General features: G+C 38.0%; 2 protein-coding genes across 3 annotated transcripts; both read right to left on the bottom strand.

Annotated features, from left to right (window-relative positions):
* Positions 1-1,310: 1,310 nt before the first annotated feature.
* On the bottom strand, positions 1,311-11,665 carry LOC122046421 (DEAD-box ATP-dependent RNA helicase 20-like). 2 transcript variants are annotated; one of them, XM_042607108.1, is made up of 10 exons: positions 11,502-11,664; positions 10,666-11,417; positions 5,185-5,364; positions 4,921-5,082; positions 4,651-4,805; positions 3,779-3,871; positions 3,606-3,691; positions 3,280-3,506; positions 1,759-1,992; positions 1,311-1,679 (listed from the first exon to the last, which is right to left on the bottom strand). In XM_042607108.1, exons 1-10 carry the CDS (start codon positions 11,555-11,557, stop codon positions 1,579-1,581), a joined length of 2,046 nt encoding a protein of 681 aa, XP_042463042.1. In that variant the 5' UTR covers positions 11,558-11,664; the 3' UTR covers positions 1,311-1,578. The 2 variants fall into 2 exon arrangements, 1 of the variants encoding a protein (XP_042463042.1); XR_006130291.1 differs by lacking the exon at positions 1,311-1,679 and having other exon boundaries at positions 1,855-1,992; positions 3,138-3,506; positions 11,502-11,665.
* A 201-nt stretch (positions 11,666-11,866) lies between these two features.
* LOC122049303 (cytochrome b561 and DOMON domain-containing protein At3g07570-like) lies at positions 11,867-13,054 on the bottom strand. Its single transcript, XM_042610703.1, has 3 exons — positions 12,724-13,054; positions 12,195-12,615; positions 11,867-12,116 (listed from the first exon to the last, which is right to left on the bottom strand). Exons 1-3 carry the CDS (start codon positions 12,907-12,909, stop codon positions 11,917-11,919), a joined length of 807 nt encoding a protein of 268 aa, XP_042466637.1. The 5' UTR covers positions 12,910-13,054; the 3' UTR covers positions 11,867-11,916.
* Between the last annotated feature and the right edge of the window lie 241 nt (positions 13,055-13,295).

Raw genomic sequence — 13,295 nt, 5'->3', positions numbered from 1 at the left:
ATATATGAGTAGAGTTGTCAGACGGGTAAATTTGTGATGGGATGGGTCGGTCTGTGATGGGCTAACTATTTGGCGGGGTGAGGTGGGTCAACCCGTCAACTTGACGGGTTGGGAAATTTCTAACCTAACCCATTCTAAGGCGGGTTGCGGGTTTAGCGGGCCAACCCACAGGTCCATCAAAAAATTTTAAAAAAATTAAAAAATATTTTATATCTTCAACATTTTACTTCAAAAAAGTTTTCTACAATTAAATGTATACATAAACATATATTTTAAATATAAATAAACACAAACGAGTACTTATGTTGGATGAAAAATACTATTTTTATTTTAAAATTATAATAAAGAAAGATAATAAATTGACCTAAAACTTAGCTTACTGCTTACATGTGTTTTTCAACCCGCGGACCAACCCAAGCCCAAGCGGGCCGACCCGCGTGGATTGCGGGCCTAGGCAGGTCGACCCACGACGAACTTGAGTTGATAAAATTCTAACCCAACCCGCTTAAATTATTTGACGGGACAAACTCAATCTAAATTGACGGCTCTATATATAAGGTGGGATGTCTTTTTTTGATAAAATATAAAAATGGGACATCATCTTAATCCTTCCAAAAATAAGGAGCGTCCTTGTATTTTTTTTCCTAAAATAAAATTCAAAAGAGACACAATTAAGATAATTTATTTTCAAAAACTTTTGTTTAAACGCATCTATTGTATTTATGTATCATATTTATTTTAGACAAGATTTATTAAATTTCTCTGGTCATAATAGCTTACTTAAGACAATACAAAGAGCTTGCTAACTTGAAGTCTTGAACAAGTTTTATTCTTCAAAAGGCACTACAAAACCTTCAATTCATTCATATAAATTTCTATCTTCTAGAAACCCATTTGGGAATTTAGTTCTGATATTTATTCGGAGATAGCAATCAATTTTTAATAGAAGTGGCTTGCTGTTGAACAAAAGCATTCTCAGTTTCACAGAAAATCTACTCTTATAATCCACTGATTTTTAAATTAAAAAATGAATAAAAATAAAACTCAAGCGTTGAAATTTGAAATTTCAATACATCTAGAGTTTATATGGAAATCCAAAAGCAAACCAGAATATTTTATAAAAATTATATCACCCAATCACAAATGACGCTTTTTTATTTTAACAGCTTCTGTAGAAATGTAGAGATAAATTTTCTTTTAACAAAATCAATGGGACAAATTGTTAACTGGAAACATACAATGAGCCTTAGCCTGTGTATTATCAGCAAACTCAAACTAACATGAAAAACATCTCATGCATTCCAACCCGATAATCTTGTAAATTTAGCATTCTTACCATGAATCGACAAATATCATAAGTATCTTTCATAGACATGTTCCAGTGCGATTATGTCAGTTAGGCATCATATAAGCACACTTACATTTAACTGCTTGTTTTGCATCAGGAAAGGCATTCAAAAAGGTTTCTAGTTTCCTGTGTCTAGCATGACGGACCATAAATTAATTTGGTAACTGGACATATGAAAGTATATAGCAAAACTTTGCATAAGTTGTTGCTATCTTCCTAAAACATTGACCTTACCAAGCCCTTCGCCCACTTAATGGGATGGAATTAGACCCAGACATGAGAGGGCGATTTCCAAAACCACGTCCTCTTGACCGGAAATTCCGTCCAGAACCTTAAATCAGCAAATGAACAATCAGCATGAAATATTGATCTTCTATATCTTAGCTGTAGAAAAGCTAAAGCATGCATACCTCCAGTGACACCACTGCTTGACCGGGCCAAGGAGGCCAGTGCTGGACTGACAATCTGACCAGCATCCTGTAGGATTTTAACAAGCTCCTTTGCAAATCTTGCACTTGCCTGAGTGAAGAAGGTAAATGCCATCCCTTTGGCACCGGCTCTACCAGTGCGTCCAATCCTATGAACATAGTCCTCAAGATTCACTGGGAAGTCATAATTGATGACACATTTTATATCCTTAACATCTGCAACAACGTGAAAACATATCAGATATAATGATGAGAATAAGAATCATCCTTTGAGATGAGCCTTTTCTGCAAGTGTTGTGTTATCTCGGTCCTGGGGTCTATCGACTCTAAATCAGATAGGTAAATTTTAAAGCAGAACTGCACAACTATCCTCAAATTTATTACTATAGACATTTTGCTTCATGGGGTCGTCGACTGGGCTGCATAACAAAATTAACCAGTTTCATGCTGTAGAAGGGTTGGTGACAATATCAGCCATGTTATCACAGACAGCAGTGCAGTACGATGCACCAGTAAGCAATCTTGGCAAATTATCCTACACTTACCATTTTGAAACAAAAAACATCGAGGCTACTATCAGCACCCATTTCCCAGAAAATGAGAATCCTTCTATTAAAGAACTAGAGCCAGTTTAAAATCTCATCCCAACTAACATTGACTGAAATGAAGCGGGTGCCCAGACAAGTATTTGACAAGATGCCCAACTAACATTGACTGAAATGAAGAGGTACTAGATAAAGGTATTTTAAGAGCATTGAAAAATGCCCTAGAAGAGAGTGGTAGAGCAACTGTCAGATACCAGTGAAGGTTAGCACATATGAACAAGAACCAGGGATTAACATTTCTAAGGATCCTTTTGAATTTGTTAAGTCAAATTAAAGTAAAATAAATTTAGAAGTGTATCAGAAAAATGAGAAAATAATATAGGTTAAACAGAAAGAAAAAAGGGAAGCAGAAGCTTGCTAAATGGGGCTTCTCTTTTAACAAAGGAACTATGCTGACGGGACTTGTAAAAATGCTTGTGTCAGCCATAAGGCAGGGCACAAATAGTGTGTCTGCATACAATTAAGTACTTAAGTATTAATTGCTAAGGTCGAAGTAATGCACTTTAGCTTGCATCGGAAGTTCAGGGTAGCACCAATCCTAGTGAACATTGGTGTCATCTATAAAAGTCAGTTTCCTAATGATTCTTCTTTAAGAAACATCTACAGCTTCAAGTAGCTAAATCAAATTTTCTATTGTTGATGGTAAAATTTCAACAAATTCTTGCCATAATGATCCGAGATAGAGAGATCCTACAGTCCCTGGTGGTACTAGCATGCTTACACTCAGATGAGGTAAACAAAGAACAGATGTGCTACCTTTGACAGAAGGCACCTCTTCAGACACCAACCCAAAATATCAGTTCAATTTATGAGAAACTGGTCAGCAGCCCAACGACTTCCGATCAGCTTTGACATAAGTGAGAGACAAACTAAGAGGGCCTTAACAAAGTGGTCCTACCAAGGCCACGAGCAGCTACATCAGTGGCAGTCATTATAGGACTTCTGCCACTTTTAAACTCTGCAAGAACCCAATCTCTTTCAGCTTGATCTTTATCACCATGAATAGATAGTGCAGGCCATCCATCCATCCGGAGCTGCCTAGTGACTCGGTCACAGCCTTTTTTCGTCTCAAGAAAAACCAGGATCTTGCTCCCGTCCATTAATTCACTCAGAAGCTTAATCAGCCTACAATAGGTACAGGTACAGGTGCAAAGCATAAAAACTACTATGCCACACATAGTTGCTACAAAATTGACAGTAAATTGTTGCCAATAATCAATTTACCTTGGATACTTCTCATGTTCCAAAATGATTTCAACAATTTGGTTTATTGACTGATTAGCTTTCAGATCAGGAGATCCTATTATTATCTAAGAAGTTATGTTAACTGTTAGTCCTTTCAAATATCTCAAACACTGTTATAACATGTCAACTAACATCCACAAGAGTATGCACACCTTATAAGGGTTTTGTAAAAATTGTCGGGCTAAAGCCTCTACTTCCTTTGGCCATGTGGCACTCCAATATAATGTTTGCCGGTCTGGCCGAATCTGTCATGCAGTTCCATTTTCACTTTGTCAATTTACAAGAACAAATATCTTCAAATCAGAGAAATAAAACATCATCAAATGTCCAGCGTCTATGATGTTATACAATATGAAAGTGACAAGAAACGGAAACTGACAAAATTATCAAACAAATAGATGTAGTTGGAGCAGACAGTTTAGGATCATTTGCCATCTGCAACATTAGATTATTAATAGATTCATCCATATAGTGGAGAAAATAAAACATTAAGTCTTACAAATCCAAATTTCAGTTGCACAAAATCATGAAAAAATTAAAAGCATATCGAACCACTTGTAATAGGAGTTCTTAAGTCAAACGACATAAAAACATTCATTTTAGGTCCATGTGCTTCAGGGCCATATTTTTGTGCAGTTGCTAGTTGAGTTAACAAAAAAAAAACAACCAGCATGAATGCATGCATGTTAAAATGAAAGATCTTGTTAAATTTTTTTAATCAATGGCAGCCAGGACAACTTCGTTTATCTATTAATTGTTTGGCAGGTTGAAAAAGATAATAAATCATTAGTCAACCTGCAAATGATCCCATAGGTCATACTAGATGACCGAGAGAGGGAAAACAAAACAAAATAAATTGCTCATGAATATCAACAACAGGTGGTAATGATATATAGTTTTCATGGCTTGAAGATCAGGCACTAGACAGTCAATATTTTGCTCAATAAATAAAACATTCACAAGGATAAAGATACTGTCAATATCTTTACAAACTATAAATTAATTAGTAAGGAATAGACCATACTTGAGAGATAATTTTCCTTATTTGAGGTTCAAACCCCATATCCAACATGCGATCTGCTTCATCCAATACGAGGTATGTTACTCTTTGAAGGTTTGTATGGCATGCTTCCAACATATCAATTAGTCGACCAGGTGTCGCAATGACAATTTCAACACCTGAGAAAACAGTAAGTTAACTGCATATACAAGACTATGGCTGGAATATTTGGGAAAACTAGTAATTGACCGATATAGCCAAGGAAAAAAATGAACTGCAATCTAGAAAATCCACCTTTCTTGAGATCACGAATCTGTGGTCCTTTAGGTGCCCCACCATAGATGCATGTGCTTCTAACATTTACATGTGATCCAAATTTCACTGACTCTTCTTGTATCTGAACAGCTAATTCTCTTGTAGGTGCAAGGACCAAGACAATTGGACCATCGCCATAAGCTAGAAATCATGGTTAAAATGAAGAATTAAATGTGATGCTTGAATTTGCAACACATTAAAAACACAACCAGAATTATTCAGTTTTCCTTCATTTTGACTAACCTAAACGAGGTTGAGAATTAACATGGATCAGTGCTGGAAGCAAATATGCTAGTGTCTTTCCCGAACCAGTTTCCGCAATGCCAATCAAGTCCCTGCCCTTCAAAGCCATAGGCCACCCTTGGGCTTGAATAGGTGTTGGTTCACTGAAGCCACATTTCTCTATAGCTTGGAGAATGTTGACTGTCATAGTACATTAAAGCAAATGACAAGAAAGAAGATCAAAGTAGGAAACACCAGTCACATCTAAAATTGAAGTGTTCAAAAGTTATTTTAGTGATTACCAAACCGAAGAGAATATTGCCTAAAAATTATTTCAAAACTAAGAAAATGTTTTGCAGCTAGGCAGAACACCTACTGTAAGTTGAAAAGTAATTACATCTTGACTGAGATAAATTGGCTAGTACGAAAATAATTTAAAAGGTAAACTGACCCGTAATTGAAACAATAGAAATTACCGATGAATAAAATGCCCAGACGTGTAGGTCAGCATGGGTGAAATTTACTATTCTGCAACCTCCGCAAGATCACGGAGGCCAAGTGTGGCTACGGCCTCATGGTGGCAGCCCACTATGAAAAGCATTTTTTTCCTTTTCCTTTCTTCTTCTTCTTCTTCCACTTTTTCATTTTTAATTTTTTACACAATTAATTCCAATTTTTTTCCTCTTATCAATTTTTTTCCCTTCATCATTCACAAGGTAAACAGAGAAAAATATCTTAAAGGATGGTTAATTGTTTTTATTTGTTCACGAGGTAAATAGAGAAAGAAAAACATTTTAAGATGAGAAAATAGATCGATGGAAAAAAATAAAAAAAAATATAATATAATTTTTAATTTTATAAAATAAATGAATTAAATATTTTATATATAAATTTGATTTAATTTCAAACCGATCAAAATAAATATAAATTAAATCTAATTTAAACCTACTAATCCTAAATTAACTTTTATTTGATAAGTATCAAACATTTCACAAAATAATATCAAAATTTGAACTAAAATTCAACATCTCAAATATAATTCAATAGTAACATTTATATTGAAGCAATAAAAAAGTAAAATGTTACAATGGTAACCATTTATATAATAGGGAGCCTTGACGCAATAGTAAAGTTGTTGTCCTGTCATGGATTCCAATCGCGAAAATGTAGGGTAAGATTGTTACAATAAACCCAATGTAATCCGACCCTTCCCCGAAACTTACATTGGCAGGAGTTTTGTACATCAGGTTGCCCTTAAATAACAATCAATATCAATCAGATATTAATAAAAAAAAATTAAGTAATATATTTTATATTTAAAAATATATAAAAATCATATTGGCATGACACGATACAATATCGAAAATATATCATTCCGATTGTAAACCGAAACTTCGATATAGTTCAAAATTTTAAACCTTGAAAAGCACAAAGCCGAGTTACATGAAATGTTACAATATGATAGATCATGAGGTCAAAAATAAAAATGATGTGATCAAGGATAAGTATACTATTCAAAGTCTAGTTTGACAATGAACCATATTATTTGGACCTCAAAAAGGCAAGGAGTCTGCCAAAATATTAACTTCAAAAAAAATATAGGTATAGTTCTAAATAGGTAATAGGATACATCATCATCAAAATCAATCCATTTGTCCCAACTATTTGAAATCAGCTATATAAATATTATCCCTTTGTCTCTATTAAACTTCGTACGACTATATGATTAATATTCATAAGAAAAGGTAAAGAAAGAGTAGAAACAAATAAGAATCTAAAATTCCCCAAATATCATTTATATATGATTCATGAGCAATCATGTTAAACAAAGCAAGACAAGAACCAATCATGTGCTACAAGTTATAGTGTTCTATGATTTAAATAACTCTTTAGCAGTGTTGTAAATGGTGATAGGTGGTAGTGGTGGTGCAGTCAGTGACCGCCTAGGTGGTTGAATTTTTTTAAGGTTCCTACAATACAATAAACTTCCTACATGACCATTTTTATGATGTTTTTGCATAAATAAGCTTCCTACAATATAATACAATTTATATAACTTAGGACAAAAATTAAAAGTTAGAATAAAAATTACTATAAAATATATTAAACAGAAATTTTAATCTAAATATTAAAACAATTATATATATATATATATATAGGATAATTTAATTAGGTTTAATTAAATCTATTTAAATTATCCTAGCTAGAAGCAGTGTTCTAAAATACGAGCTAGGTGGCCGTCTAAGCGCTTGGTGGTTGCCAACCACACTAGAACGGTGTTGGCCGGCCCGCCTAGGCAGCCCTGTGCAGCACTAGGCGTCTTGGATTTTTTTTTTTTTGTTTAAAGTCCTAAATCATATTATTCAGTTGATTCATTTGCCTCTCACGTTAGTTTGACTGTTTCTCACCTTCTCTAGAAGCATCTACTCGATTGCTGATAGGTAAGTTTTTCACATTTTTTAATTTACTGCAATTTTTTTTAGCCTCCCGTGACGCTTCTGGAGTTGCGGGACACATTTGGCGCTGCCAGAAGTGTCCACGACGCTAGCGACAGATGTGTCGTGATGTCGGCATCGGATGTGAGTTTGGGATGTTGATTGATCCTAAGAACCGTGACAAAATTAAATGCAGATTATGTGAAAAAACAATGTCGAGGAATATATAGGATCAAGGAACATATAAGAAATATACCTGGAAATATATCTAGTTGTCAAAGAACATCACCAGAAGATAAAATTAAGTGCAAACAAGCTATTTTCGAAGAGAGGAATTAGCAAAAGAACAAAACAATAAAAGAACAAAATTATAGAGCAGAAGTGACTATTTCTCTAGACGAAGAGAAGGTCCTGAAATTGAAGAGATTGATAGAATTAAAAAGCCCCCCTTCCACTTGACTCCATGGATAGATATTCATTGGTAATTGCTCCATGAAATGTAGGCTCAAGTGAGAGCACAGTGCTTCACCAAAAAATATAAATGAGACTCTTTTCAAAGAGAGAACTTAACAAGTTCAACATATTGTTGGGAGATGAGTTTATAAAAATGGAATCTCATTCAATGCGGCTGATAATGATAGCTTCAAGCAACTAATGAAGGTAATGGGTCAATTTGAATCAGGATTCAAGCCTCCAACTCAATATCATCTTAGAGAGTCAATATTGAAAGCCAGAGTTGAAAGAACAAAGCAACTATTGAAGAAACATGAAGAAGAATGGACAAAGATAGGTGCTCAATTATTTTAAGATTCATGCAAAGAAAAGAAATAGGTTGGATATCAACAGGTTGAACGATCTAGTATTTGTCCAGTTTAATGTTAGATTATTAAACAAACAAAAAAGAAAAAAATATTGCTTCTTGCAAAAGATGCTTCAAATGCACAAAGTTGGATTGTTGATGGTGTGGAAGATGATGAAGCTGAACTAGGTTCCGGGCTTACATGACAAATAGTTGATGAAGCAAGTAGAGCACATGAAAATCTACAACTCGAAGAAGCTCTAGAGTGAGATAACTTCACGAGGATGATTTTGCATCCAAAAAAAGAGAATAACAATGATGATATTGAGTTTGTGTCCGATGAAAAACAAATAATTGAAAATGATAGAGAAATAGAATAAATATATAATATTATATTGGTTATGCAATTTTGAACTCATTTTAAATTTGATATTATTGTGTTGAAGTTATAGTATGTGATTTATTATGTACTTTATGTTGATATCGTAGAATCCGCCTAGACTAGTCTAGCGCGCAATTAGCACCTAGCGAATTTAGAACATTGGCTAGAAGTTAATTAAAATTATTAATCTAAAGTATTCGATTAAACCCTAAATAAAAAAAAAACTAATTTCGACGTTTTTGCTTCTTACTTCGAAGGCTCACGCAACAGAAGCATCGCTAGGCCGGGCGACGCATTCGAAAGCATTGTTGGGCTGAGTGACGTGTCCGGAAGCGTCAAGCCGAGCGACTTGTCTGAAAGTGTCGTCAGGCCGAGCGACGCATCCGAAATCGTCGTCAGGCCGAGCAATGCATCTGAAAGCATCGTCGGGCCCAGGTGACACGTCCAGAAGAGGCCTAGACGACGCGTCCAGGCCCGTACAGGTACAAACCTGTTGCCATGCCAGCACAATGGGTCTGGATCCACGCCGTGTCAGCGCGACAAGTTCAAACTCGTCATCAGGCTCAGGCGACAAGTCTGGACATGTCACGATGAGCCGACCCTTGCGTATGCCACTGTCCCGGCAAAACAAGATCAACATAAGATGACAATGAAATATATAAAAGTCTTACCTAATGACGGCAGCAAGCGAAGATTGATGATGACAACGGCGATGACGGCAGCAACTACAACAGTTTAAGACGAAATAAAGCGAAAAGGAAAGGAGGTGAGTTTTTTTTAAATCAATCACCGAATGGTTTTTCTTAACCTACGTTGTTTGACCGCCATAAAAGGCAACCTCCGACAAAAGCAAGGCGGGTGAGGTTCGCCTCTCGCCTAGGTGGTTGCCCGCTGCCTTAAGCGTCATTTACAACATTGCTCTGTAGGCTAATTTTCTATGCCTAGCTATTCTTTTCTGATTTCTATTTGTAAACGTCAAGCTTAGTGCAAGTGTGTAAATCAAGAACAGAAGGTGAAGTAGAGTCCGTGTGAGTATGCTCATAACAAATCTTATAAAGGTGATAGAAGAACTTAGGTTCATGATGCTCATGTTGTCAAGGTTCTCACTCTCTCACACCATGCTATAGAAAAATTATTACGGTTAACCCTTTGGTACAAGAGGATACAAATATTTTTATTATTTTTTTTTGGATAATTTTCATTCTTTGGTAATATTTTTATTTTTTTGGTATTTTAGATATTTTTGATAATTTCTATCTTTTTGTATTTTGAGTCCATTTAGGAATTTTAGAATTATAAGTTTGTTGAGAAATTTTTGTCTTTTATAATTTCTTTTCTTTCTTTACAAGTTAGGAATTGTAGTCTATATATTAGAATTTCTTTCATTTATTTGAGCCTTAGGGTTTAGAGTTTATATAAGTGTCTGTTCGGGTGTTTGAGGGATTATCCTCGAATATTAAATAAAATTTCCTTTTTCAAAAAAATCTAGAGGATAACGGTATTGCTTCTTGTCTTCTCCTAGAGATTAGCATATAGAGGTGACCTTTCACCCTGCCAAGTACTAGGAAAATCCAAGGAGTGCACACAGTTGTGTTTGTGTGGATATAAAAGCACTATGAAAATCCAGAAGGTATAGATCATCGTATTTGTTTCAATACAAAAGTGCTTAGGACACTAAACTTATTGAACTGATTTTCCTATCACAAACAAGAAAAGGTACCGGAAAAACTCCTGCCATCGTACTTTTTTTTGGATATAGATGCAAAATATCCAGTCAAAAATTAGAATTATATGTAGGATTTGGCTATGAAAACCTTATTCTACTACAAGAAAAATAGTCTTGACCACAGCGTTGCATTAAAAAAGTGCTTTTGTTTATAAGTTACCAGGAAAGTTCGCCTCATGAAAGAACCTGATAGGCTTTGGAATATCATGGCCTTCTGTCGTAATCTGGCGGCTTCTTCGGTAGAAGATAGCCTCCTGCTCTGACATTGCCTGCACCGAAGGGCCCTCCAAATATAAGTTCTTCTCAAATGGGATGATGTTGTGGAAATTCTGTATCGGGAGGGAAACTCTATCAAAATAATCTGTTGACTTGGTGAAGTTCCTACTACCAAAACCATCTCCACTACCCCCACGACCTCCTCCAAAGCTTCCCCTTCCTCCAGCACTACCGCAGCCACCATCAAGTCCCCTTCCCTTCCCACCACTGCCAAAACCATGGCCTCTCCCATTTACGCTACCACCTCTCCCCGAGTGAAAACCGCTCCCAGTCACGCCACCACCTCTCCCCGAGTCAAAACCGCTCCCAGTCACACCACCACCTCTCCCCGAGTCAAAACCCCTCGCACCACTCCCAGCCCAACCGCCACGATCACCACCACGCCCTGTCCCACCACGACGTCCACCGCCTCCTCCTCCCCCAGATTCAAACCTCTCATCCCGAAAGCGTTCAAAGTCAGCAGGCCTTCCGTTACCGCCCCCGGATTGAAAATGAGCGGTGGTGGGAGGAGCAGGGAAGAAACTTCCGCCTCCGGTAACTGCAAAGCTAGATCCCGAAGGGGGTAAGATGGGGCCAGATCCCATACCACCGCCCAGCGGAACCAATCCAGAAGGCATCATCGGCCGCGCAAAATTGCTGAAGTGGAGAAACAAAAGGCTTAAAGAAATCAACAAATCCAACGGAGTGAAGGAACCAACAAAAAGGGAGACACAATCTCACCTCCGTCTCTCCCGATAGGAATTGAGATCGGCGTAGCGACCGTCGAACGGATTCATCCTCGTACCTTCAAACTCCCGACGCCTGGCTTCTTCCGATCGAGCGGCGGGAGAGCAGGGAAGGCTTTCGCTAGGGTTTGTGTCGGATCTGGTGTAGGAGCAAGGCTCCCGTCGGGCTTTTGTATTCGAACCGATCCGGTCCAAATTGATTCGTGTTATGGAACGAACATGAACTCGAGTTTGATACTTGCGGAAAGCATAAACAAATCTTAAATTACTCTATGAGTGGACCAAAGAAACTTGGTCAACCAAATGAAGTCGTTTGTGCAACTATAAACAAGGTTTTTATTATATTAAATATTTCTTACCAAAAATACTTATTAATTACAATATATGCAACCATGCCATCAAACCCAAATTTAGCATATAAATGATTGAACAAGAAACAGAGCGATGATCATGAGCAGTGCATGCTTCCTCGGGGAAGAGAGACCGAAATCCGATCCCAAAGAGACTGGATTGTGACCTCCGGCACTGCTTCCACCGCTGCCGCCTCCAAAGCTCCTTCCAGTCGGTGCTTCTTCGCCTCCATTCTCACTTCCCTCGCCGGAGCCCTCACCTGCGCACATAACAATGAGTAGTGATTCTCTTGGAGTTGCCACTGTATTCTTAATAGTTAATACCACGATTCGCACACCTCCGCCGCCTCCACCGGCCGCGGGAGCAGCCAATGTGTCGGAAGCCATGTTTCTATGCGCGCTCAAGTAGCCGCCCGCCGACGGCAAGGTACCCGCCGGACCGACGGCGTAGATCAGGTTTTGCTGCGGTTGCACAGTACCGAGCTGGAAAGCGAGGTACACCCGCGAGTGCTTCGACACTAGCACCGAGCTCCGCTGCACCAACGGCAGGTCCCCCTGGTCCGGCGGGCACTGGCTCGAGCTGTATCCGCCGAGGGAGTACTGCTTCGCCACCCCTGCGCCGCCGCCGCCGGGCACCCATCCGACCACCGCGCTGCTGCCGACCATCCTCCCGTTGGGGGAGAAGCCGATCGCGACGTAAGCCCCACTGTCCGGCGCCGAAAGCACAAAACTCCATAAACTCGGCCCTGCTTTTGCATACTACGTGCCCATGCACCAAAGCGAAACAATTCAAACGTTAGCTTTTGAACACAACTCGATCAACGTAATCTTACGACAAGGATCTTGTCCTTTTGGAATTTGGGGTACCCTTAAGATGAATCCTTCAGAATTCCATGCAGAGACGCAGGTGAGGGAAGAGGTATTGAAGGGGATCAGATTACTGACACTTAGCAGGGTGGAGCAGGAATCTGATTGGGAAATCACCGAGCAAGTGAAGCTCAACAGAAGAAGGAAGATAGTGGAGATCATGGAAGACGAACAGTCCTTGTTCATCTTTATGGCTTCTCTGCTACGATCTTGCTCTTGGCTATGTGATCAAATTTATAATGGAAGACAGCAGAAAAGAGCAGCTGCGAAGGAAAAAGATTAATTAAAACTTTTTCTTTTTGGTTAGAAGTGAAGTTGGAAATAACATGGTCTATGAATTCTGATGTTTCAGCAAATGCTGAATTAATGAGCATTATTATTATGTATTCCTTGTTCTACAAGTTTCCAGATCATAGTAAATTAGAAGAATTAGTTGGTTGAGCAGGTGCCGACCTTTTCTTGCATTATTATCCTGAGGAAACCACACGCCAATCTTCATTCAGTCTTTGAATATTGAATAGTTTGTCAGCGTTGTCAACTTGGCATTAGAATCTGTGGGTTTGTCAGGTATG

This window comes from Zingiber officinale, chromosome 2B, assembly GCF_018446385.1.
Source record: "Zingiber officinale cultivar Zhangliang chromosome 2B, Zo_v1.1, whole genome shotgun sequence".
Classification (NCBI taxonomy): domain Eukaryota; kingdom Viridiplantae; phylum Streptophyta; class Magnoliopsida; order Zingiberales; family Zingiberaceae; genus Zingiber; species Zingiber officinale.
Note: the sequence above shows the minus strand (reverse complement) of the source record. Positions and strands in the feature narration are given on the sequence as shown.